Raw genomic sequence first — 24839 nt, 5'->3', positions numbered from 1 at the left:
TGTGCTCGCTTCCATCGAGGCAGGGACGGATGTCGGAGGACCGTTAATTGTCTTTGAATCTCCTTAGGCGCCCTCTGGCCAATCTTCGTCCTTAGCCAGACGCTTCGCGAGGCTTGCCGTATGGCGATACTAAGAAGCGGGGGCCAAGTGCTCAATAACATGTTGACAACTCGCTCACCGTTCACCAGCTTGTGCGCCAGGCGTCGCAGTGGAGCGCAGAATGCATTGGTCTTGCAGAACAATCCGGCCGTCTCCCTTTCGCGCTAGCTGCTGCGCTGTGATAGTTCTCTCAAAGCTTCCCTGAATTCGTGAATACCCCATCGTCCACATTGTGCCTTAGGAGCAGTGTTCGAATAAAAAAAAAATCGCCTTGGCTCGCAGTGTGGTCTGCCCAGGAGTGAAACAGGACATAGCGACGCTTGTTTTAATTCTGCTGTTGGCAAGAACTCTGCTATATATAAAAAAATATTTGCTTGAAGAACATATATCTTTGTTTCTTGCAAATTTTAACGCAGACGAGTTGTCGCCGATTGAGAGCCGCGGAAGTGCAATTTGGGTCAGTTGGTACATAATATTGAATGAATAAGCCAGTCGCTGTGTGTGCTTCGTCTTTTGACTGGTTTATTTATTCGTGAGAGCTGCTAACGTTGTCAGTGTTCGCAATCGGCAGAAATTGCGAGTACACATCTCATTTAAACGTGGTGGAATATGTTTCACTCAGCCATTACGTTGGAGTCGCATGTGTGAGTGATTTTTCCGTGTTCGTCCAGGATGACAAGCTTCCAAATCAATCAGCCTGCAGAGGACCCACCGTCTTGGACCGTGCAAAAATGGAACCAAGTCACCACGTTCTTGGAGGAGAACCGACAGCACGTGTTCTACTTGTTCGTCTTTTACGTCATCACTGTGGTCTTGTTCGTCGAGAGGTTCATCTGTAAGGATGTTTCTGATTTACCCGAATTATATAAAAGATATCCGCAATTAATTCCATAGATCGCATAATTATTTCATTTCTCAACGATTATATGAAACGACCACATCATTTGTGCTATTCCCTACCATGCTATGCGATGCACTTTACTTCAGAAGGTTGCTGCGCTTCTTACCACGAGGGAGATGAGGAATGACTACAGAAATGTTTGGTCCACAAGCAAACAATGATGAAAAATGTCCTTATTTAATTTATACCGCGCACTGATACGGAATATGTGCTCTGAGCCATTCCATCTCAGAGGTAATGAATGATGCGCTTACACGCACTGACGGCCCGATTGGCTCTACTACTTCTTACGACTGCGTAAAAAAAAAATTGGAACAGTGATGGGTTGATTGCGAATACCCGTTTTGTTGTATCGTCGATTACACATAAGATCACACCCTCATTGGTTGCATGTGCGCTCGTGTCAAAGAAAAATGCAATGTGCATGCGATTTGTCGTATATTTTGTAATGACGCATGATCTGTGCAAGTGCGGAAGTTTTGTTTGCAACAGCGCTGTAGACAGTGCTGCATGCCGTGCTGCGATGAAAGATTTGGACGCTCACAGTACATAGTTTCCCATCCCGCGTTATCGTACTTTCTTGTTATTTCGAGTCTCTGTTGACGGAGCACCTAGCTTTGTCACGAGTCAGCACAGTGGCAAAGCTGCAGGCAGGTTTAGCACTCTGTGGACTTGTCGGATGTGAGAACGACACGGCTTTATTATTGAGATGGGGACAAACAAGGAAAAAAATAAAGCGATATGAAAAGTCAATTGTTGGCGGTTGTTTCCCTCTTTTTTTTAACTATGTATTCCGTTTATGATCCACCACTTATACTGCTTGCTGTTTTCAGACTACTCGTACATGTCAGAGCACATGGACCTGCGACATGTGATGGGTATCGGCATCGCCATCACACGAGGCTCGGCGGCTTCTCTGTCGTTCTGCTACTCGCTCCTGCTGCTGACCATGTGTCGAAACCTCATCACCAAGATCCGCGAACTGCCGCTGCAGCAGTACATTCCACTCGACTCGCACGTCCAGTTCCACAAGATTGTCGCTCTCACGGCGCTATTCTTCAGCTGTAAGTATCGGCGAGCATAGCGCGGTGATTGGCGCGCACAATGAACACTAAGTGGGCTCCCTTCCGGGGGTGCTATTGTTTGTACCACGGTGTATTTGTACCTTGCTTGGCAGTTTCCTGCTGCTCAGGGATAGAACCCTTCGCACTCAAACGAGACCTTAGCGTTCCTACAATATGTGCAAAATCCGAAAGACATTTTTTTTTACAACTTTGCCTATGCCATGAACGACCAGGTCAAGTGAGAAAACCAGCAGCGCCGCGAAATGTATCGGAACGCGAGCGCTTCTGCGCGTCAGTCACCAGTCAGCGCTTCCAAAATGCTGGTCTTCAACTTTTGAGACACGTGCCCACGAGAGCACAGTAATTTTAAGAGCCTTCCTGAGAAGGACAAGCAGTCGGGTTAGTTAGAAAGCACGAACTGATGGGCGAGTTAGGCATGCATGGTATACGTGAAACAGTGCAAGGACCAAGGCCTAAAAAAAGAGCCGTGGAAAGGAGGACACGGACACAACACAGCACAGAACTAACAACGGACGTTTTATTGCAGTTAGTATTGGATCGACTTTTCAGCGGCACATAGCAACACGAGGAATAAACACGGAGCAACGAGACGACATGGGACGTCGTGTTTCTCCGTGTTTCGTTCTCGTGTTGCCACGTGCCGCTGAAAACCCGCTGCTGAGAAGGCCTTCCGTAAACGCCAGAAAAATAGACCTCGAGCTTAGACGGTTGACGAGATATTAAAGTGTAGATAAACATCAGCATTGCACGGAAGATAGGGTACCAAAAGAAATCAAGTTATTAAAAAAGAATTCAACGAGCCGTACCCCTTAAGTGTTTGATAATTACAGCTAGCGGATAGTATAGCTTACACAGGTGCCGATTAATCTCTATTTTTTCTTGCAGTGGTGCACACCATTGGACACTACATAAACTTTTACCATGTGTCCACTCAGCCAGCGGAGCATCTGCGCTGCATGACCAAGGAAATGCATTTCGAGTACGTCGCTTATACGAATTTCTTACGAAAATGCTTCGAGCCGATTTTTCCCAAATGGTTATTCATTCAGTCACAATATATACGACAGGTTACTTGGCTCTTTAGTGATGGTCGATGGTCTTGTTTTAGCAGGAGCGCTGAGTTCCTTTTGTAATCTGTGTTCGCAGGAAATAATGCACTCCACGGCGTGAGTGACCTGGTGTCACACTTGAGCAGCGAGACGATCAATTCTCACGACGTCGCTAGAGCTAAGAATTTCTTGAGGCTTTGTAAAGCTGTTAAACAGATGATGTTTAAATGGCACATGCTGTTATCTTTATTTCCTGTTAGCAGAGACGCATCTTTTGAGAATAGCGTCTTTGCCAAAATTAACCAGGCAACAGTTTATGCTTTGTAGCCGTGTGGTGGAGCACTAGTTGCATCGCTTAAGTTCTAAATCTGTGCAGGTCAAGGAGTACCCCTCTCCTAAGTTTTCAGGCCTTCGTGTCTTGAAGGGTGCCTTCAGAGCTCCAGTATAGGGCTGAGAAGCAAATCTCGTTTGCCTGGTTACTTTTGGCGAAGACGGTACATTGAGCGCTTGTAAGTTTCGCTCCCTGTAACAAAACCGTTGGCATGCAATTATGTTGTTCCATGTAGTTGTCAGCCGACAGATAATAACGCCGAAGGGAATACGAGGGAATATTGGCTTCTCCAGAACGAGGTATTAATTTCGAGTTCCACCTGCCACAGCCAGAATTTCAGCGTAATTTCAGCTCATGGACAGCAAGTTGCGCTTAACTACGACGTCTATGCTTTGTGCGTTGACTTTCCGCTGCTTGCGCACCTAATATACTGAGAGTGCCGTGCTTTTGACGCACTAAGTCATATTTTGGGTGTCTGCACTGCCCTCTGGTGCATTCGTCGAGGCTTCCATTGGCTACGCCAGGGACGGAGAGCAGCAGCACTTATGACACCAAAACATTGTGATGAATGTGGGTAAAATCAAAGATACGGGTGCTAGGCCTGTCGTGCACTGTGTGTGGTTCAGGTGGCCCATTGTCGCGGTCTATTTCTTTGAGCTTCGCATCTGTCTGCTGCATGCGTGCATAGTGGCGCATTCCTTTCTTTACTTGCTTATAGCAGAAGCGTGCTTGCGAGTCTGCATTTTCAGCGGCGGTGGGAAAATACCGCTTACTTCACAGTTCTCTAACAGCACTGGCTGCCCTTCTTGTCTACTAGCTGATGAGTGAACGGCTCATTATCGATCCGGGTCGCTTGGTCAGCTCGGGAATGGCGATGACTGTAAAACAGCTGGCCCAGAAAACAAATCAGCTAGTTCTTCGCGCTGGGAGGTCAGTGCAGAGAGCGATTAAAGGAAATTTAGGTGTAGCCATAAAACGCATCAGGGAGAAAACGCCAGTGGAGCATACCGTAGCCGAAGCTTGAGAAAAACCTCTATACGTGCATGGATGAGACGTCTGATGCAGAAAATTGGTAACTATGGTTCATTAGGACGTAAGAGTGGACACAGATAAAGGGAAAACGTAATCGAGGACAGCCGCGGGTCGGATAAAGTTATGAGTTCGGGAAATTTGTACGAAATAAAGAGGCTGTCGGTCGTGATACTAAGTAACGGCAATTAAAATATGGTTTTGTCCTATCATTGAGCTTAAGCGACTTGTGACGACTATGACAACTTCGTCGCATCTCGTAACTTCATTTCAATTATAGACATTTCCACGTACACTGTGCACTCAGTTTATGGCACCTGAAGGTTATGCCATTAAAGTGTCAACGAGTGAAGTGCTCGCATTTTGCAAGACTTAAAGCTGGTCGCGTCGTTTCGTTCGAGACTGAGCTCCGCTTTTCAGGAACTTCTGTTTCGATCTTTCAGCTCCGACTTCAAGTCCACGATTACCTTCTGGGTGTTTCAAACTGTCACAGGTGCGTGCAAGGCTTTTCTTATATCTCTATTTTTCTACTCAAAACTTTCTTTTGTTGTGACAAAGTTAAATGTTAATGGCTGGCATTACCACTGTGTGAAACTAATTAATTTTCCTCTTCTCTTCCCTAACAGGCATCACTGGCGTTTTGCTATTCATCGTTATGTGCATCATATTTATTTTCGCCCACCCCAAGATTCGGCAAAAGGCGTACAGCTACTTCTGGATGACGCACAGCCTCTACATTCTACTATACATTCTCTGCTTGCTTCACGGGCAGGCGAAACTCACAGGGGTAAGTTGATTTGTTCTTTAAAAAAAACCATTTCTCGAAGTTTTGTACGGTAACGTTGTTGCTCAAACGCATTTTTCGCCACTCTTGAGCGGCTGTATAGCGTTTGAGCAAGGTTTTGTTTATATAGCTAAGCCTTATTTTAGTGTATCTGGTGTTTCTATACTGCATGTTCGAATCAGCGACTCCGAGGCAGAATTGTTGGGGAATTTCTGCACTAGCCATTCCTTTTCCCTTCTCTTCTATGTTGTGGCTGCAGATACAAGGACAATGGCAATAACTATCGGAATGTCTATATCTGGTACACTTCAGCAAATCGAGACAGTTTTTGGGGACGGAAACAATGGCGCACTAATGAATCTTAGAAGCATTGTTGAGGATTCATGAACGTCGAATGTAGCAAGAAACTGCACTCCGCCTCGTCAACTGTTTCCATGAAGCGCTCCTGAGGTTAGCTTGCAGGACTTTTTCTGCCTTGTAACGTTCCTTAGCCCGCGTTGGAGTCCTCATAAATTCAGTGTGTGCCCAAATGAAGTCACATCATTTCGAGCAACTATGCTGATGCGTCTGCTGCAATATTCTGTCAGCAGTTGAAGCCGTGCTGCCTTGCGAAGCCTTGGGTTATTGTTGGCAGAAACTGAAGCGTGGCATTTTGTATCGATGGAAACGCAAACATTTTTGCATTCCTGTGTTCACTGGCTCGGAGGTTAAGTGTGTGTGTGTGCGTGTGCGGGTGTGCGTGTGCGTGTGCGTGCGTGCGTGCGTGTGCGTGTGCGTGTGTGTGTGTGTGTGTGTGTGTGTGTGTGTGTGTGTGTGTGTGTGTGTGTGTGTGTGTGTGTGTGTGTGTGTGTGTGTGTGTGTGTGTGTGTGTGTGTGTGTGTGTGTGTGTGTGTGTGTGAGTGATTTTAGCTGCTGGCCTAGGACATGCAGTCTTGGCCTAATAGGTCCTCCATCTCTGAGGCCACCGCTCATCACTTAAACAACTATTATCGTACTAAAAATCAGCCAAAAGCATTGTAGTAGGGCCATGCTACAAATAGAAAGAAAACTCGAAAGACGGTTAAGAAAGCAAAGTGTCACATTGCTTTCATGGCATTTTGATTCACACTTGAGACAGTTTATTACGAGCTATAATGTGTTTTCTTCACTTCTGTTCAGTACACGAATAGTAAGCGTACTGGAAGCCTTTAAAAAAATACTCTGTGAAGTTGACAGTGGACGAAATTGTTTATTACGAATGTTTCACCACGTATCATATATAGAAGAGAAAAGCAGAAGAACAAAATGAACGCAAAACGTCGCTCTGCATTCACTCTCGGTGGACTCCAGAATGTCTTCGATGTCGCTGGTGCAGGCTTCGTTATTAAGACTATGAGAACTGAAACGCAGTCGCATGGTATAAAACCCTGTCACTTTGTTGGGGTACAATTTCCCATCTAATAAATTCCTTTCAAAGCGCCTTCACGTCGCGTGCATGCTTGCAGCTCTTTCTAAGTAATTCAGATCTTCACGAATCGATCAGAAATCTGCAAGTAAAGAAAGCCTTAACTGTATTCAGAAGTTTTCCTAATCTTGGTGGGCGACATTAATCCCTTGTGCTGAACTACGGCTCCTCTTACCCTCTTCCTTCTTTCACTCTCTCCTTCATCCCTTCTCTCATGCTGTGGTTGACGTGTCCTCCGAGGCTGAGACAGTTACTGGGCCTTTCCTTTCCGGATAGCCAGTTTTTCCTCTTCTTGGATTTAATGAGCATTACTACAGGACCTTATAGCTGATGGAGTTGCACATTTATATTTTGCAAGCAAACGCAGTGCTTCCACCGCTTCGAATGAGTGAGCAAGTAATGGCGGGCTATACTAGTGCTGCTATATTCTGTCTAATATGAAATCGTTGCGCGAGATAAAGATGGTGTTGGCAAATGAGGGACTGAAGTCTATTGCTGCCTTAGAACACCCCCTGGGCGAGTTGCTCCTTGGCCTGTGATGGGCAATCTTTCCGTGGGAGCAATCAGCAGATAGGGAGCCTCTAGTTTACTCACACTACCTGTGGATTCCACAGTGCTGGCAGATTCTAACGGACACAGGGCAATTTTCGCACTCCATATTGATAGGTATGCTTAAAGCGCAAATGTTGATAATTCATTACCTGTCAGATATGCGGATGTCATGAAGCAGCCGTTAACTTTTCCCGCAGTCGCCTCGGTTCTGGATGTTCTTCATTGGCCCGGCAATTGTCTTCACGTTGGACAAAGTCGTCAGCTTGCAAACAAAATACATGGAGCTCGATATCCTACACACAGAGCTTCTGCCATCAGGTAAGGTGTTATAGTAATCTTCAACTGTAGCCTTTTTGCTCTGGTACTGAAGGAAACTCGACAGACATCGCATTTTTTTGCAGTAAATGCAGGCAACAACAAAAATACTTAAATATAAGTGTAGATAATGTGTCTGGATGTTTACTTTCATTGACATAATACAATGTTCATAGTGATATGGACAGGCACTACTTCGAGTGGTGCGTGGGGATAAGGTCCCAAGAAACTTATTTTTCATTCAGAAAGTCTTGAACTCCATTATTATTGCACGTCAAGTGTGTAAAAGCCAGCCCATTAAAAAAAAATAATAAATAACCTGGATAATATTATACAACGCCGTAACTTTTAATGCGCGCACCTGATCCTTTTTGAGTCGTTTGTGTACGTTAGTGCAGTGTAAAACCTTGTCTGCTCTATGTATGACGACAAACCAATTGCTAACTTTTATTACAGAAATAATAAAATCGCTGCGGTTTCATATAGATCTAATGCTCCTTTTTTAAAACTGCAACTACGAACAGGTGCCTATATCAGGGTTCTACTCCGAGCCAGCAAATTCGGGGAGACAGCGACAGCTTTCGCTGGTACTTCAGTAAAACCTACAAATGCGAGCCGTCAGAGTCAACACCTCTGTGGTTCACTAGTGAGCACATGGGAACAGCACTGTTGTCGAAGGCCTTGCTTGCTGCTGCTGTGCCACGGAAATTTGTCCCTAGGTTTACTGAAAATTAGCTGGTGGAAGCCATGCCGCTTCAAAATCTGGCAGTAGGGCAAATGGGGAGCTATGAAAGAGCTTTAAGTAACAATAGTAGAGGCGAGCAGCAGGCTTCCTCACGCCGGCCGCGGGGTGAAGGTGTATAGTCTAGGAGGGAAGCTAAGCTTCGTGAAGCAGTTACTGTGCCTTTCTAATGAGTGTTGTTCACCAGTTAGCAAAGCTGACCCAACAGAGTTGCTGTAGAGCGGTATCGCTGTAGGGCGTCTTACGTATTGCTTATCAACGTGGGGCCTTTGATTTGCCAACTGAAAATCAACCGTCTTAAGCTTACAGTTTGCAAGCTATACATAAACTGCGATGGGGCTTTCATCTAAGCTTCTTTGCCTTCTACTGTTGACAGAAGAGCATTACTTCCAAGTCGATTTCTTTATTGGAGATCAGTATTTAAAAGCAATTTATTATCTACATCATTATGTAAGAAAATTTTGATAACTCGTTCTTGCCGTGAAAAAATTGTTAGGTGTCCATGGAAAAGAGTACATTACCACTTTAAGTCGCAGCAACTTCTGCATGGACGAAGTCGATTTTGATTGATTGCGCTTCGGCTGGGAACTCGTCGTGCGCAACGCTACTCCTCGATTCTTCACTTCGGGCTTCTTCAACGCTATTTGTACTTCCGCGCAGACGTCACGCGGGTGAAGTTCACACGCCCTCCCAACTTCAAGTACCTGTCCGGTCAATGGGTGCGGCTGAGCTGCACGGGCTTCCGGGCCAACGAGTACCACTCACTCACGCTCACGTCGGCACCACACGAGAACTACCTGTCTGTCCACGTGAAGGCGCAGGGTCCGTGGACATGGAAGCTGCGCAACTACTTCGATCCTAGCAACCTGCACGAAAGCATGCTTCCAAAGGTGGGCATGAGTGCTTCTGTTTGCCACAGTTCTTACGTGCGCATATTTTAAAACATCGGCTGCGATGGCCATGCATGCGTACATATTTAATAATTTGAGTTCAGAGTTTATGGAACCTCAGCTGCAAGAGCTGTTGTGTTATTTGCGTGTGTCGAGCCCGGTATCATTGTGCCAAACCACATGTGAACGCGGCACTTTCCAAACAACCAGAATGTTGCTGCAACGTTGTCGGTAAGTAACTCCGACAAAAAACGTTGGACAACCAAATTTGAAATTCACCTAACGTTGCCTCAAGTCCGTTGTCTGAATATTCCATGATTTTATCAATACGGCGTTTATGAGCATACATTACCCCAACATTGGGTGCAAAGATCCAGCCAACGTTTGTGAGCCCATGTTTAGATAAGGTTTGTGAACTTGCAGCCTATAATACAGACGAGACCAATGGTGCACCGGTAATGTAGCTTATTGACTCTTGCTGCTTCTCTGAGCCAAGGGAATGCAGTGTAACTGGAGGATAGTAAAGCACCATAAGAGTAATGCTCGGAAAGGCGCCTCCTTGAGAATTAGCATGTACATTTTTATGGAATGCAGTTCGATAATTCTCGCACAAAGACAGCAGTGCGTAATAATAGGGCTTTTTAAATAAACGGTATTATCAACATGATCATGCTCACTTGTACTTCTAATCTTTGCCATCAGAAGTTCAAAAACGCACGAAACTACTTCTCTTGATTGGTGAGCGTCACTGGCTCTAAAACCAGGGCCTCATGTTGGGAGTATATAAGCTTGCTGAAATACACACTCATACGTATGTGAGCGTAGCGCAGTGGCGTTTTCTGGTTCGTTATGTTGCTGTAGCATAATGTTTCATGCATTATTGTTCGGCGAGGAAAGTGCTTGTTGTGTAAATTACCAAGTGTAAATTACGTTCGTGAATACACTGTAAAAAATGAGCGCGTTGCTTGCGATCAGTTACTTTGAAAGGCTCTCTGCGCTTCAAATTTGCAGCGGTCATTATTTTTTTCACATAGGATATGTGGGCGTAGGATTTCCTGACAGCCGACACACATTAAGAGGCTACGTTACTTTGTGTACTTTTTGTCAATCGAACGTCATAATAATGTCACGTCAACGTTACCTAGACTTAGTACTAACGTTATTATGTACGTTGCCTGGTGATCAAAAAAAGTCACGTTAGCAATAAACAGGCAACGTTATAGGATGACATTCGAAACCATAAAGGCAACGTTCTGTTAACATTTTGCGTTACTTGGGTTACTACGAACTTCCGACACGGTGAACGCAATCCCCATGGCTGTCAGTTTTGTTATGAGTGGGCTCGACTGTAGTCATTTTTGTCGTATGTGCTGAAAACGTGACACCTCCATCATAAATTTTATACTAGTGTCTGAGTGCACACTTTTGAGCCGTTTCTCTAAACTCGGAAGGAAAAATCATCAGAATATCTTAGGAGTGCACCTTAAATCTAAATGCAGAGCTCATCTCTTTACTATGTTTAACTAGGCACATCGTCCAAGCGGGCATTTAACCCTACAGCAGCTTGGGGGGCCTCTAGCAGCTTTTTGTGGTTGTGGCAGGAATATTTTTTTAAAACTGGTGTTAGAGTCAGCAGGTACCAGCTGACGCGATGAAACAATTTCAGTATGTTATCTGGATTTGAAAGGCGCGACTCTTTTTTATGTTGTTTTTCGCGTCAGAGGTAATTTAACACATCAGTTTCAGTCAGCCATAATAGTAGAATATAATGCATATTTCAGCGAGCATTTTTTGCAAAAATTCCTGAAAATATTCTGTTTGAAATTGAGAGAAAACCTTTTCAGGAACATACTTTCAGCTGGGACGGATGTTAATTTGTTCAAAAAGTCGGCAGAGACAATTAAGACCTACGTGTGCGAACGCGTAAACCCGCCCGCTCACCTCGTCGACGGAGTCGTCGCGCGCTGCGTTGGTGTAACCCTATTCCACGCAGATGGTAATTCTACCTCTGCAGGGCTCTACGCAGCCGCCGCCGCAATCCTTCTCACCTGCTTGCTAACTTCGTGAAGTCAGTCGCCGCCCTACCGCGGCCCGCGAACCGCTCTCCCACCAGCTGCCGCATCAGGTTGCATTCGGATGCGCCGGCCGTCTGAATGTGGTCATTCTCAACTTTACATTCTGGGGCCCTGAGAGCGCGAGGTGCGGTATTCGATCCACAGTGCCACCGGGTACCGAACGGTGATAAAATGGGTACAAGTTTTCTTTTTTCCTAATGTTCGACTTCCTGGGATGAAATGCTTGAGAAATGGGTCTATTACCCTACCTTGAGTAGATGGAAAAACCTCTGTGCCATAGCGCTGTTTGGCCAAAGATTCCCTTCCGCCATAAAAATTAATAATGATGATCATCTTTTTTTCGCTTAATGCCAAACACATATATGCGTCCAGTTCAATAGATAATATTCAGAAGGGCGGCCGATTTAACGCTGCTCTTGTCCGCTAGTGTATACACATGCTCGCTCAGGCAGCGCAGTGGTAATGCTGCAGAGCGGACACACGGTGGACAGAGATGTGCCGTGAACAGCGCTGCGAGTAAAATGAAAAGCGTGCTAACTTTGACTGTGCAGCAGTGTGTGCACGCACCGCAGGTGAGGCTTGAGGGGCCGTTCGGGGGCGGCAACCAGGACTGGTACAAGTTCGAGATTGCCGTCATGGTGGGCGGCGGCATCGGCGTCACACCCTACGCGTCCATCCTAAACGACCTGGTCTTTGGAACGTCCACGAATCGCTACTCCGGCGTAGCCTGCAAAAAGGTGCGTACTTGGACTATTGTCTGGGGAAAATGGGTGCTGGGTAAGACTGGGCTGCATGAAATTGTTTGTCTTGCAGATAAAAATGAACACGATTTCCACTGAAATGTGCCACCGATTTGGGTCTAGTTTTAGTTTACTGACCGCCTGTTGCCATTGCTATGAGAGTAACACGGCAATAAAGGATCTGGAAATCAATCTCAGCGGCTACTGTAATCTTTGAACAAACGGCTACTAAGAGGCAAACTAAATTGTATTCCTTAAGTACTCATTGCTCGCGTTGGCAATATTGTGAGATCGGACTGACCGGCGGTCCTGCGCGGTGGCTAAATTGACGCATTGAGCAGGGTGAAAAGATGGCATGGCTTAATTTATTTTTATTTCAATCGTTGTAGCGACTACTGGCACAAGTTGCGACTGCCTGTAAAACATCTTTGTTTACTGTCTTTTGTTTTTGCAGCGAATTTCCACGCTCACGCTGAAATAATTGTGATATCTCAAGTGCAGCGGTTTGCCGGTGTCACTTTTATATCGTAGATGCGGAATGCAGTGGGTCAATTTTGGAGTAGAAAACCTAGCCGCCAGTATTACTGCGAAGAACTGGAGTGAAATTCTAAAGGTGTAGGGCGCCTCAGAATTAATGTGTTCGATTAGCGTTTTAAGGATTGGTTAAATGAGAGGGCTGGATGCTCATAGTTTTTTAAATTCTAGAGATATGTTGCTACTTCCACTTCTGATTTCATCTGATGTGCAAGGTTTCGTAAGAGGAGCAGCATACCACGGTATAACCAGATTTATCAAAACAAAATGTGCAACCTTCAACACTTTAATGCAGCTCCAAGTTATTTCCTTTTTATTCGCAGGTCTACTTTATGTGGATATGCCCTTCTCATCGGCATTTCGAGTGGTTCATCGATGTTCTCAGGGATGTGGAAAGAAAGGACGTGACAAATGTCTTGGAGATACATATCTTTATAACACAGTTTTTCCACAAGTTTGATCTTAGGACTACGATGCTGGTAAGTTTGGCCTAGTATAAACGAATTAAAATTGTCCTGGTGATCACATTAAATAAAAATCTTGACTGTGCGACCTAAAGTTTTGTATTTGTTTAGGTGTATTCAGCTTATGCATGAACCTTTATGAATTACGGCAATATTTTAGAGCACTTGAGTGGCACATTAGGACGCAAGTCAACGGCCAGCTTCTCAGCAAGTACTGCTAGATAGCAGGCAGGCAGCCATCTCGACTGTGCAGCTAATTTGCTTTGCTGACGTCCTCGGCAAAGTTTAATCCTAAAATTAAGGCAATGCATTCCTGTTGCACATTCTGTCATTGACTTTCGACACCTCTATGATTCCATCAGCAAAGAATCGAGCCCTTCCGGCAGCTGAGTAGGGTATAGTGACCATGAAACTAATGAATATGTCTACTGTACTGTTATAAATTGCAAGTCAGTATCAAGAGCGCATTTAAAAGTTGTAAAAATACAGCGAGTGGCTTTTGACAGGAAAACTACACCAGTGCTCATTTTTTCTATCGTAAAAGTTGCAGCAGAATATTTTTCACTTGTAATCGCTATCCACTAACTGCTCCCACTAAACATGGCTGCGAACCAGCTCCTGATTATTCGGACGCAAACTTGCCCAAATCAAGTGAAGCGGTGACACTGGCAACTACAATCAGCCAACCAAGTCCTTTGCAAAAGCGTTGACTCATGGCTTGATTGAAACCGTTGTTTCTACGAGGTTGCTTTTTGTCACAAACACCGTATCTAGAATTATATCACTAGCTTTGTGGAGCTGGTCCTGGGTTAATTATCGTCTTAGCTCACTGCTTACATGACTCAATGTGCTCTGTACATTTTCGTAGGAGAGCGCTAATCTCTTACACAATCTTGTCCACTGCCTTCTGCAGTTTGTAAATATGCGGTTCTACTCCCCTATGGTATACGCATAGGTGAAGGAGGCACCACCTTATTTCAGTCAGACATACCCGCTCACGGATGGCCACAGCCTGGCTCATAAAATATAAGTAGCACTGCCTCATTTGTATTCTATTACGTACCTGCAAAGCTGGACATGCGTGATGAACAGCGTAGGATGCATATGTAAAAGCACTCTTAGGGTTACAAAGATTTTGTTCGCATTTGAGGTCAGATTTTTTATTTTTAAACAATATATATCATTTTCAACCTGTAATGCTAACGCAGTGTAAATGTAAAAACAAAAAGCTGATGTACTGTTTCGAATTCGTCATTCCTGACCTGTACATTGCATAAATATTGAAAATACATGGGTTTACTGAGAAAGTAATGTTTAGTTGATAATTAACATAAATAAATTAACATTTTGTTCTCTAAGAACAATCACATGCGCACACATACTTCTAGAGGTTTAGTATATCAATAGCAACAATCGGATCTATTTCACCACGTGAAAAAGTAGAGGTGGTCACATTAAAACTGCAGGCTGTTATGTCAGTAAGCTTAATATTATCGGCGTGTGGCCCCACAAAAGTTACGAACATCTCTGGGAGCTGACACTTGGTATTTGTTTTGAAAAATGTTTTCGGAAATGCGCTGGCAGTATAATTTCAGGTATGTGGGATACTTTTGTGAGCGTAAATGAGGACTGTGATCATTTTTGCATTCTGTACCGCACATGATGTGCCTACATTACAAGGTTAGGGCAAAGACAATGTGTAACACTGCCTTTCAGAAGTTACTGCTTTTTAATGTTACCCCAAAGCGCTGCACAATTTGAAGAAGTATATTAGACCTAGAACTATGCCACCACAATGATCCTTCTTTGATTCAATAGAGAGCAACACATGATTATCGCGTTTTAGTACTTAATTTAAAGCAGAGATTTGTGGTGGTTTCGTAGCATTCATTACACCCCCTCGTGCTTGATTCTGACAAATGTTGCCGAACTTGAAGCTAAGTTTTAATCAAGATTAGTAACCAGTAGCTGTCTGCTAGCTTTGCTCTTTTACAGGGAGGCACGCACCCTGGAAAATAGCTAAGCCTCAGGGTCTCATTAGTCATCAATGTGAAAAGGTTATGCAGGCTGATGCTTAGTCCTATTAGCTTTTAATTGCAATTTTTGGTCGCTTTCGCATCAGCACAGAACCGTACTCCTGTTGCATCTGACACTGTCAATGCAATATGGGTACCATGTCATTGGCCCTCACAAAGGCTAAAATAACGCTTTTCTTTTGGTATTTTCAGTATATCTGTGAAAACCACTTCCAGAGGGTTTCGAACAGAAGTATGTTCACAGGTCTGAAGGCAATAAATCACTTTGGCAGACCTGATATGTCTGCTTTCCTGAAGTTTGTACAGCAGCAGCACTCTTACGTAAGTTGCTTTTACTCATCTCGTTAGTTACCCTGATGACGCACTCTATGAAAAATTTTGTTTGCTTGCATGCTTCTAGCAAATCCAAATGTGCTCCATAACCTGAAAATAATAATGAGTTCCTACACCATGTCTGTATATTAGGTTGGATTCCCCAAAAAGTGTATATAGAAATTAATTCACTGACCACTCTGCCATTGGCACAACAGTCTCATGCACGTTAACATTTTTTACGAGTATAATATACGAAATGCTTAGTTTGCGAGAGCCAGGTGCCGGTCAAGTCATCCGAGCAAAGCAGTATTTGGTGCAGGTACAAAGAAAAGATATTAAATTAGAATGAACATTTACTACTAAACATGATGTAAAACGTTCGTTCTGTGTCAACATCGTTTCTTTGTGCCTGCAGCCCTGCACCAAATACCTCAATCCTGGGATCAGTTAAGCAGCACGTGCCCGTAGCAAATTAAACATTTCGTATAATACACCTTTAAAAGGACTTGAAGCAGGGGTACATTGGCGCACAAGTTATTCTAAAATGACACAGCAACAATAAAAGCAACCGCTGGCCTCGCGCACTCAAGACAACACACACCTGAAACGAGATAATTATGAGTGCGATACTTGCATCTTATTTGGAGTCGAATGGCTCTGCAGTGATATTGCATGTGAACACATATTTGCGAAACTTCGCGACAGAAGCTATGCATAACAAAACACTTCCTCGGTCGTAGGAGGCGCTAAAGGGGGATCATTAAGAATGACACCACGGGTAACAAAGGCGGGCGCCTTGGCTTTCCTAACGTTGATTACTGACCCAGTTGTGCTTGTTTGTGATCTTGTGCTGGCGCTTATCTCGTTACCGGTTCATGCTCTCGTAGATGCGTGACGCCACTGAGAATTTAAGGTTGTTGCTCCATTTCAGCTTTGCTTGTCCATGACTGTGCTTGCTTGAAGTATACGATATTTTTCTCAGAATACGAGCCCGACGTTTTCTTGAAAATAATTGAATAATGCCTTATTGCATCTGGGCTGTCAGTCTGGCTAAATAGGTTTTTCCAATAGCAGTGGCCGGACTGCTATACGTTTCCACTCTTATTGAACCTTAGAGCGCTGTTCAGTGGCGTGCCATTCGTGCTATGCACGCCGTCTGTGCTTCTCAGCAGTAAATTTGTAATTTATATGAATTAGTGTACAGAAAGACCGCCGTATTTCTTTGCAGTTGCGCAGCGGAATGGGGTTTAGTGGGAAACACGTTTTCTACAGATGCATTAATGTTCTAAGGATCTGCTTGCATGAGACGTGCATCCGAACCTACAGAAGGACTACTTAAAAATTGTAACTTTGAAACATGTATCACGGTGCGACCGCGACCAGATATCCTGGTCACCTGGTGGTCACTTGGCACGTCCGATCATGAAAAGAGACGCAAAAGCACTGATGAGAACTGCGAGATGCGCGGCAAGACTGTAAAGCGCGCTTGTCATAACGTAGAACGGGGCTATTATGTTCAGTAGCAGCGCCGTCTAAAGGTTCTGTAGTCATTGCCTGCATTATTTTCTTTCGTTTCAGTCCTGCATTTTTGTGGGAGTATGCTGTCAGTGCGTTCTTATTGTCTCCTGTGCATCATTTTTCAGTCATGCTTTCTTGCCAGGCATTTAGACTTATGTGGCGTATTTGACGGTAACAATGAGTTTATAATACTGCTTGCTGGCTACAAGCCACTCTGAGACTGTGGTGAGGCGAGAGATACCTTCACTAGCCCAGCGTTAGTGGGGACGTAAGAAAAACAGGAGGGCAATGATTATGTCGAAACTATTCCACTAAGCTGGGAGATTAACCCTCTCGCCAAAAGCTAAAAGCGGAAAACGCGGCTTAATCTGAATTCATGTCCCGGAGTGGTTTTCAGCAATGTTGCATTACGCGCGCTAAGTCGCCTGTCTGGTGCGCTGCAGGTGAGCAAAGTGGGTGTGTTCAGCTGTGGACCTTCGGCGCTCACGAAGAGCGTGAGCTCGGCTTGCGAGACTGTGAACAACAGCCGCAAGCTGCCGTACTTCATCCACCACTACGAGAACTTCTGACCAGTGTGCGCCGGGCTGTGGCGCCAGACTGCCAAAAAAGAAAAGAAACCAACTGTGATGATGACGACAGTGCGTGCTGTTTGGGACACATGCTGCGAGGTGCCGCCTTTGCCGGTGCTGTTCGTCTCCGTGTTTTGGCCTCGCGCCGGGCAGTGAGGAGGTGTCCGCGGCGGAGAGCCTCGCGGACCCTCCTCTCCGAAAGTGCCCATCCACCGGTTCTTTCCCGACGGCACGGGACTCTTGCGAGAAGGAAGTTTTTCGCTTGGTGCCTCCGCACTTCGCTCACTGGCCTTGCCGTTGCGATAGCTGTTTTTCACGTGTGACTGAGACAATCGGCATTCACCAGGATGCTGAGTCTTCATTTCTAAGCGCCCGCCGCGGTGGCTCAGTGGTTAGGCGCTCGGCTACTGATCCGGAGTTCCCGGGTTCGAACCCGACCGCGACGGCTGCGTTTCTATGGAGGAAAACCGCTAAGGCGCCCGTGTGCTGTGCGATGTCAGTGCACGTTAAAGAACCCCAGGTGGTCGAAATTATTCCGGAACCCTCCACTACGGCACCTCTTTCTACCTTTCTTCTTTCACTCCCTCCTTTATCCCTTCCCTTACGGCGCGGTTCAGGTGTCCAACGATATATGAGACAGATACTGTGTCATTTCCCTTCCCCCAAAATAATGATTATTATTATTATTTCTAAGCAGATATAAAGTGCATCCCATGCTGCGCTGAGTACTGCGTGCGCACAAATGGCACACGGTGTGCAGGCCTAACCAGTGACGTTTTTCAAGCTGTGGGTTGTCAGTGGCCGTACGCTGTATACGCAGGCAAGTGGCATGAGAGTTCGAGATTACACCGAAACTGCGTACTACTGGCTTAGAACGAGGCTTAGATAGGCCTTTTTAGGGCACTGCGATGTCTTAAGGGGCTGCAATTGGGAGACTTGACATTTAAACAATTGCCACTGTCACTTGATGACACCGGGTCGCCTGAATTTTTGCCCATCAAGTATGTGCTATGTAGAACACCTTTTCCCAGATTTAGCCCATCGGACTATGTCCTCCTCTTGCGCCAGCTGTCCTTTGCGGGATGCCGCAGTGGTACTGAGAATAGCTATGGTGTGCGTTGAGTCGCGTGCGCACATTACAGGCCACACCTTCCAAATAGCAATTGCTGTTGATTCGCAAAACTGCTAGCGCGGTGGTAAGGGCATTGAGCGGAGTGGAGGCGCTTTGAGCTTCCCCGGCATCCTCTGAAGTGAAGACAGGCGCATCGCACAGACCTCGACGTCTTCGGCGTGGCGAAGTGAATCGCTGCGTGGGGCTTCGTCCGGCCGCGCTTCGCGATTTTACTCACCGGCCGCGACCGAGGGCCTAGCCGCTCTTCGTGAACCTTCCTGTGGTGTGGTGCAGCCAAGCCTTCCGCGTGTTTTTTTTTCTTTTTGTCAACGACAAACTGAGATGGAGTATTTGGTGTAACACTCTTTTGTGCCACGCATTTGGTGTTGTGCAGTCAGTGATGTTGTATCGCGACACTTCCGGAGTTTTTTTTTTACTTAGCTGTTTTTGGCACAGATGTTTTTAATAAAGTCTAGTTTTGTGCATAAGTGTTTATTTTATGGTACAAGCGTGCGTACGTGTTCGATATATGCGCTTAAGGGATTCGTGACAGCCCTGTGTTCCTGCTTTGCTATAAACTTCTGATAAAACAACCGAGCTTTGCGAGTGATGCTTCCAGTGAAGTTCTACTTTTGATCATGCTTACTAACATCGTAGCTGCAGTGCGGGCCTTCTGGCAGGCTGCTTTTGCGGACAATGTCTAATGCACTCTGAGATAATTGGCTTCGTTTGCCTCATAATCTGGGGCATCTCTCGAAGCAGGCGCCTGTGTTTGCTCTGTGAGCACACCGATTTGTGATCACTTCTAACTGGTACCCTTTAAAAAAAACAATATTGGTGGGTTTTTCAGGAGTCCTTACGCAGAAAAATTTCTCGTGGCTGTCGGCAAGACATATTCTATGTAATTTATTGAATAATGCCCTTCACTTCAAGGCCTTCTGAAGTGCCTTCTTGCTCTTGGCACCTGTGCGGACATGTGGCTACGCCGTGGTCACTGCGCATTTGACTACTTTGCTATCGGTTGCAGTTGAAGTCTCATGCGCGGCCGCAATTCCTGCACATGGGAATTACGTGAGCTTCGCCCAGATCATGGACGTAGTCCTAGAACCCCTTTGTCACTATATACGTGGCCGAGTCGATCTCAGCGGGCAGTTCGCCCTTGAGTGTGGATGTATGAATGTCTTCTTAAAATGAATGAAAATGCTGTCCTAAGCACCCTCAGCTCAAGATTTTACGATTTGCCGTATCTCTGCGACACGTACGTGAAAAGAGACTGGAAGCGGCGCCATTTCTCGTGGACTACGCTGGAAGTTCTTGTGTATGAGCTTTAAGGGGGCACAGTAGACTCTCTCTTCGCCATTTTATTCTCAGAAGCACCCAGGGCGTAGCAAAACGCCGCTACTCTTGAGTGTAGAAGAGGCGAGTGCAGTGGCTGCTTGTTCCGTAAATTCAAAATAATTTTGCTGCGGTTGCAGGCGTTGCGCGATTGAGAGCCATTTTTGTACTCTTGAGCTCAGTGAGGGCCAGTGATGAGAAGAAATATACATATGTGCATTACTGTAGACCTATTTAAGTGTTCACACGCCCCGACTCAAGAGCTCTCGTATTCACGAAAAATTAAAGGTAGCAATGAGCGGTAGTTAACTTATTTATATTTATACATACTGCGGCCCCAAGTGGGGAGCCTTGAGTATTGCATGAGTAGAGCTGCAAAAAAACAGAAAATATACGGAACACACACTAATACGAAGCTTCGAGTGACATTGGACCAAAGACAACGCCAGGAGACAATAATGACTGCGACAGACAGGGCTCAAACATTTTTAGCCGAAGTCATAAAACCGGGCAAAATGAATATTTCGCAACAACCATCATGCTGTAATATAAGCGTTGTCACACAGCTGGAAGCAAAGTAAGCACGCTCATGAGAAAAAAATAATTGTTGAAGTATGCACTATACGTCACCCAGATGTGTTCTATATACTAAGCCCGCCAAACAACTATGCCCTTCTGTCATTAACCTTGAGTCTGCCAGTTCTCCTCAACAATTATGCCCATCAGTCCGTCGATATTACAGCGCTGTCTAAAAGATGTTTGAAACACGTGTTCTTGAGGTGTATATAATGCAACAATGTAAAATGTGAGCTCGGTGGGATTTTCTTCTTCATCGTGTTAATCCCATGTTTCCTTCTTCTGACACTGTATTTGTTGTTTCGTATGACAGTGTATTTGTAACGCTCCTTTGTTATTTTGTGAATGAGATTCTTCCATATTATGCCTCTGCTCCTGTCATGAGTTGGGGCAGTCGCCTCGTCAAGCTGCTGGTAGCAGTAGCTTTTTGCGGCTGCTCCATTCTTGTAGTTTGTGCAAAGGAAAATAAAATTTTATTTGATTTGAAATATCGACACACTCTAGGAAAAAGTGCAGGCTGAGAAGAAAAGGGAAAAAATAACGGTCAAAAGCCAATGCAAATACACACGTGACAAAAGGGTTCTCTTTAACGCATGTTGTTGAAGTGCGAAATGAATCGGGGCGCCTTAATTGGCGAAGGCTATAAGCACTTGACAATGTTGGACAAAAAAATGACTGCATCTTTCATTCAATGTTTTCATGCGATTGATTTCAGTTCTGTCGTCCTCGATCTTCTATCACTTCACCACGAATTTTTTAAGGCTCCCCTTTTTAAGCAAGTGAATTCTTCTACGGTTTTTGGTCATTGCTTTTGTCATTACTTCTCAATCTGCGACTGGCAATCTCCAAATGACAAGAACAACAGCCGACTGGAAAGTTATGGGACGATATTCGTTTCTCTTCGGTGCTTCATTGCTTTGGAGGAAGAAAATTATTTATTGAAAAGTCCATATCAAGCTCTCAGTGCACCTGGCTTATCTAGCCGAGCTGGCTGTGCCAACAAGTCGGGCAAACCTGGAAGGGAGTGAAGGGGAATTTGTCATAGTTCCCTGTGTAGAAATAGGCATTTCTACTCAAGCATATTTGTAAATACTCCTTGATTATTTGTGATGTTTGAATTGACTATTAAATCTAATTATATCGAAAATATAACAAAGGTAACAATTTAGACGGCATAAAATAACTTCACATAACAACATACATTATTTCATTTCGAGCGGTTTCGCCATTGTCAAATCTTAAGAGCATTTGCGAAGTGCCTTTAACTTACTGTTATTTACAGCATAATTCTTTCTCTTCACTGCTAATGTCCTTTTTGATACCGTAAACTCGTGAGTGTGAGAAGGGGCATTTTTATAACGTTATATGTTACTGATTGTTTCAGTTTGTCCTCAGTTACTAGCTGCAATAATTTCACTGAGATAGCTAGCGAGGCGATGACATTTATTACCACAAATCTTGCTTTGTGTAGCTATGCTGCGAATAACGATAGATAGACTGAGTTTTTCTGGCTAACGTGCTGATGAGCGATTCAGCAGACAAGGGAATGGAAAGAGGTGCTCGTTATGAGATACATGGCAGAAGCCAACAGTCAACGACAGCAAGGAGCATAGGGGATGTGTTTTTTTTTTAATTTGTGGCCGTCATGAATGGCAGATGAACAAAAAGCTACACATAATGTTTACTACATTCGAATCGGAGCGAAAGCACGGATTTGTGCTACGTAGAAGGCGACGGTGAGCAGGCAGTGCCGCGGGACGGAGTAGATCGAAGCTGATCAAGACGACGCTCTCGAATGCACAGCGCGAGAGTGTGGTGCAGTTTAACACGAGGCGCGTTGGCTGCGGCGATAGTCTAGTTTTGTCTTCACTGCCTGCTTTGACAGTTTACAACAGATCACAAACATGTTCTGCGCTGCACTCTCAAACATCAAGAGCGGACATATGCTTCAGTCAAGTGAGAAAATCAAAACTGTTTCAAGGAACACAACTCTCCCATCAACTCGATAACTTCATCTACAAAACATAGCTCCTTGTAAATTTCGCGCAGCTTAAATACGCTTTCCTTTAAGTAATCTCGGACAGACCGCGCATCTTCATCGCAGTGTCGTACAGCCATCCTGCTTCGGCAAATGCTGTGCAGGCCAAGGAGGAAAATTACATCGTATTTCTAAACATCCGGCTCAACGTCCAGGAATCGTATCCCCTACGGCGCCAAGGGTAAGTCTTCCTTTACTGTACGCTGGAGCACGTCCTAAAAGAGCAGTGCATCCGAGCAATCAATAAAGACATGTTCTATTGAATCTGGTTTGTGACATAACAAGCAGTGAGTGCCCCATGGTAAAAAGAATTCCCGTAGTAAAACTTTCGCTTCAAAAGCAGTAGACAAAAACAACCACACGCGGCCGGTTGAATCCGAATCCACGACCTCTGAATTTCTCGTCCGGTGCTCTACCAACTGAGCTACCTGGACGGCTCTCCAATGTTCTGCTTTCGGCGGTATTTATGTACAGTGTAATCGAACTTTGACAGTGTTCACCAGCGCCACCCTCGTCCATAGCGGCGGACGTAGTACGTCCTGTATTACCGCGAGTTGCACGTAAGAGCGCGATCGAACGGTTTGGGTGGAAGCTGTGCCAGAACCCTCTTATGCTACCTATGGCACCAATACTGCCGGACTCGAGGCCCTCGTTAATAAATTGAGCAGACAAGGGTATGTTAACAGTTGCTCGCATGACGCATGACGTAAGTGAACAGTCACCGAAACCAAGGAGAAGGAGCATATGAGATTCTTTATTGTTGGTTTTCATGAATGATAGAATAATAAAAGCAGTAGACAAAAACAACCACACGCTGCTGGTGGTATTCGAACCCACGACCTCCGAATTTCTCGTCCCGTGCTCTACCAACCGAGCTACCGGGACGGCTGTCCAAACTGCTGCTTTCGGGGGTGTTTATGTGTAGTGTAACCGAACCTTGAGACTGTTCACCAGCTTTTATTTTATATTATAGCTTTTATTAATCACCCATTGATGAACACACAAATTTAATAAAAAGGCATCTCGTATGCTCTTTGGTTTCGGGGACGGTCGCCTTCCGTCATATATAGATGAGCGGTATTTCTACGTATGTAATGGCTTCAGAGGTAATGGGCTCCAAACTATGATGCAAAACTGGGGCTGCAAGTGCTTTTCATGTGCTATCACCTTCTAGAATTATGCCCAACACTCACGGAGCTGTTGGATTGGGTACCGAAAAACGTGTTAATTCTTCGAACAGAGAGATTTGCTTGAGCCTGTATAACTCGCATCCTGAAAAAGCCAACGATGAATGAGACATATGCTGTGTTTGTCTTTTCCGCCCTTCCTTATGTGTTCTTAATCTGTGGCCTGGATCCGTTGCGCTGTTGTCTATGAAGAGACATAGATCTTTATATAGAGTGTAAGGCTAAAGAAGAAGATGCGTCGGATGATTTGAAAAGACGAAGACGAGGTGACAGTGCACAAGCGTAGCGCTGGCAAAAACTCTCGAGAGCACTTCTTCTTCTTCTTCTTCTTCTTCTCCTCATGTGCCATATTACTTGAGGAGAAGAAGAAGAAGAAGAAGAAGAAGTGCTCTCGAGAGTTTTTGCCAGCGCTACGCTTGTGTGTCTTTTGCCGATCTGATCCCAGACTGCTGCCGTTGCCGTTCCCGTCGCCCCAGTACCTCGTAACAAACCCCCCGTTACATTTGGTGGAGGTGCTGGGTAAAAACATCGGCCCTGGAGCTCCGTAGTCGTGCTCTCCCGGCGCGCACGATGCCTGAGGACGTCCAACACCAGGCCGTACAAGTGGGCCAGGCTGTCATCTGTGCCGGCTCTCTTCGTCAACGGGACCCGACCATTTTCAGCGGGACTGACGAGAACGATGTGGAAGATTGGCTCACATCGTACGAGCGGGTGAGCGTATACAACAAATGGGACGATGTGACGAAGCTAAACAACGTCATCTTTTATCTCGCCGGTGTGGCTAACCTCTGGTATCGCAACCATGAGGCAGATATTCAAACCTGGTCCATTTTTAAGACTAAATTTGCAGACGTATTTGGTCGACCGGCTGTCAGGCAACTCCGAGCCGAACAGCGATTTCGTGAACGATCTCAGCAGGCTAGTGAAAGCTTCACTAGCTACATTGAAGATGTCGTCGAATTGTGCAAGCGGGTCAACGCTCGTATGTCGGAAGCCGACAAGATCCAACACATCTTGAAAGGCATCGATGACGACGCTTTTCAGATGCTTCTAGCGCGCGACTTGCGTGCCGTTGCTGAAGTCGTCACGCTGTGTCAAAGCTTTGAGCAGTTGCGCAAGC

General features: G+C 45.2%; 1 protein-coding gene across 3 annotated transcripts in view; it reads left to right on the top strand.

Annotated features, from left to right (window-relative positions):
• Duox (dual oxidase) overlaps positions 1 to 20979 on the top strand; it is a 196650-nt gene extending 175671 nt beyond the window's left edge. The window contains exons 21-31 of one of the 3 annotated variants that reach the window (XM_077657416.1): positions 771 to 934; positions 1834 to 2064; positions 2971 to 3064; positions 4938 to 4987; positions 5121 to 5281; positions 7472 to 7592; positions 8992 to 9221; positions 11869 to 12033; positions 12894 to 13049; positions 15263 to 15391; positions 17347 to 20979. In XM_077657416.1, coding sequence (XP_077513542.1) covers positions 771 to 934; positions 1834 to 2064; positions 2971 to 3064; positions 4938 to 4987; positions 5121 to 5281; positions 7472 to 7592; positions 8992 to 9221; positions 11869 to 12033; positions 12894 to 13049; positions 15263 to 15391; positions 17347 to 17472 — 1627 coding nt within the window. In that variant the 3' untranslated portion in view covers positions 17473 to 20979. Of the gene's footprint in view, positions 1 to 770; positions 935 to 1833; positions 2065 to 2970; positions 3065 to 4937; positions 4988 to 5120; positions 5282 to 7471; positions 7593 to 8991; positions 9222 to 11847; positions 12034 to 12893; positions 13050 to 15262; positions 15392 to 17346 lie in introns of all 3 variants that reach the window. The other 2 variants (XM_077657417.1, XM_077657415.1) reach the window with 2 other exon arrangements.
• The last annotated feature ends 3860 nt before the right edge of the window (positions 20980 to 24839 follow it).

This window comes from Amblyomma americanum, chromosome 3, assembly GCF_052857255.1.
Source record: "Amblyomma americanum isolate KBUSLIRL-KWMA chromosome 3, ASM5285725v1, whole genome shotgun sequence".
In the NCBI taxonomy this organism is placed as follows: Eukaryota; Metazoa; Arthropoda; class Arachnida; order Ixodida; family Ixodidae; genus Amblyomma; species Amblyomma americanum.
This window is presented reverse-complemented; position numbering and strand designations above follow the sequence as displayed.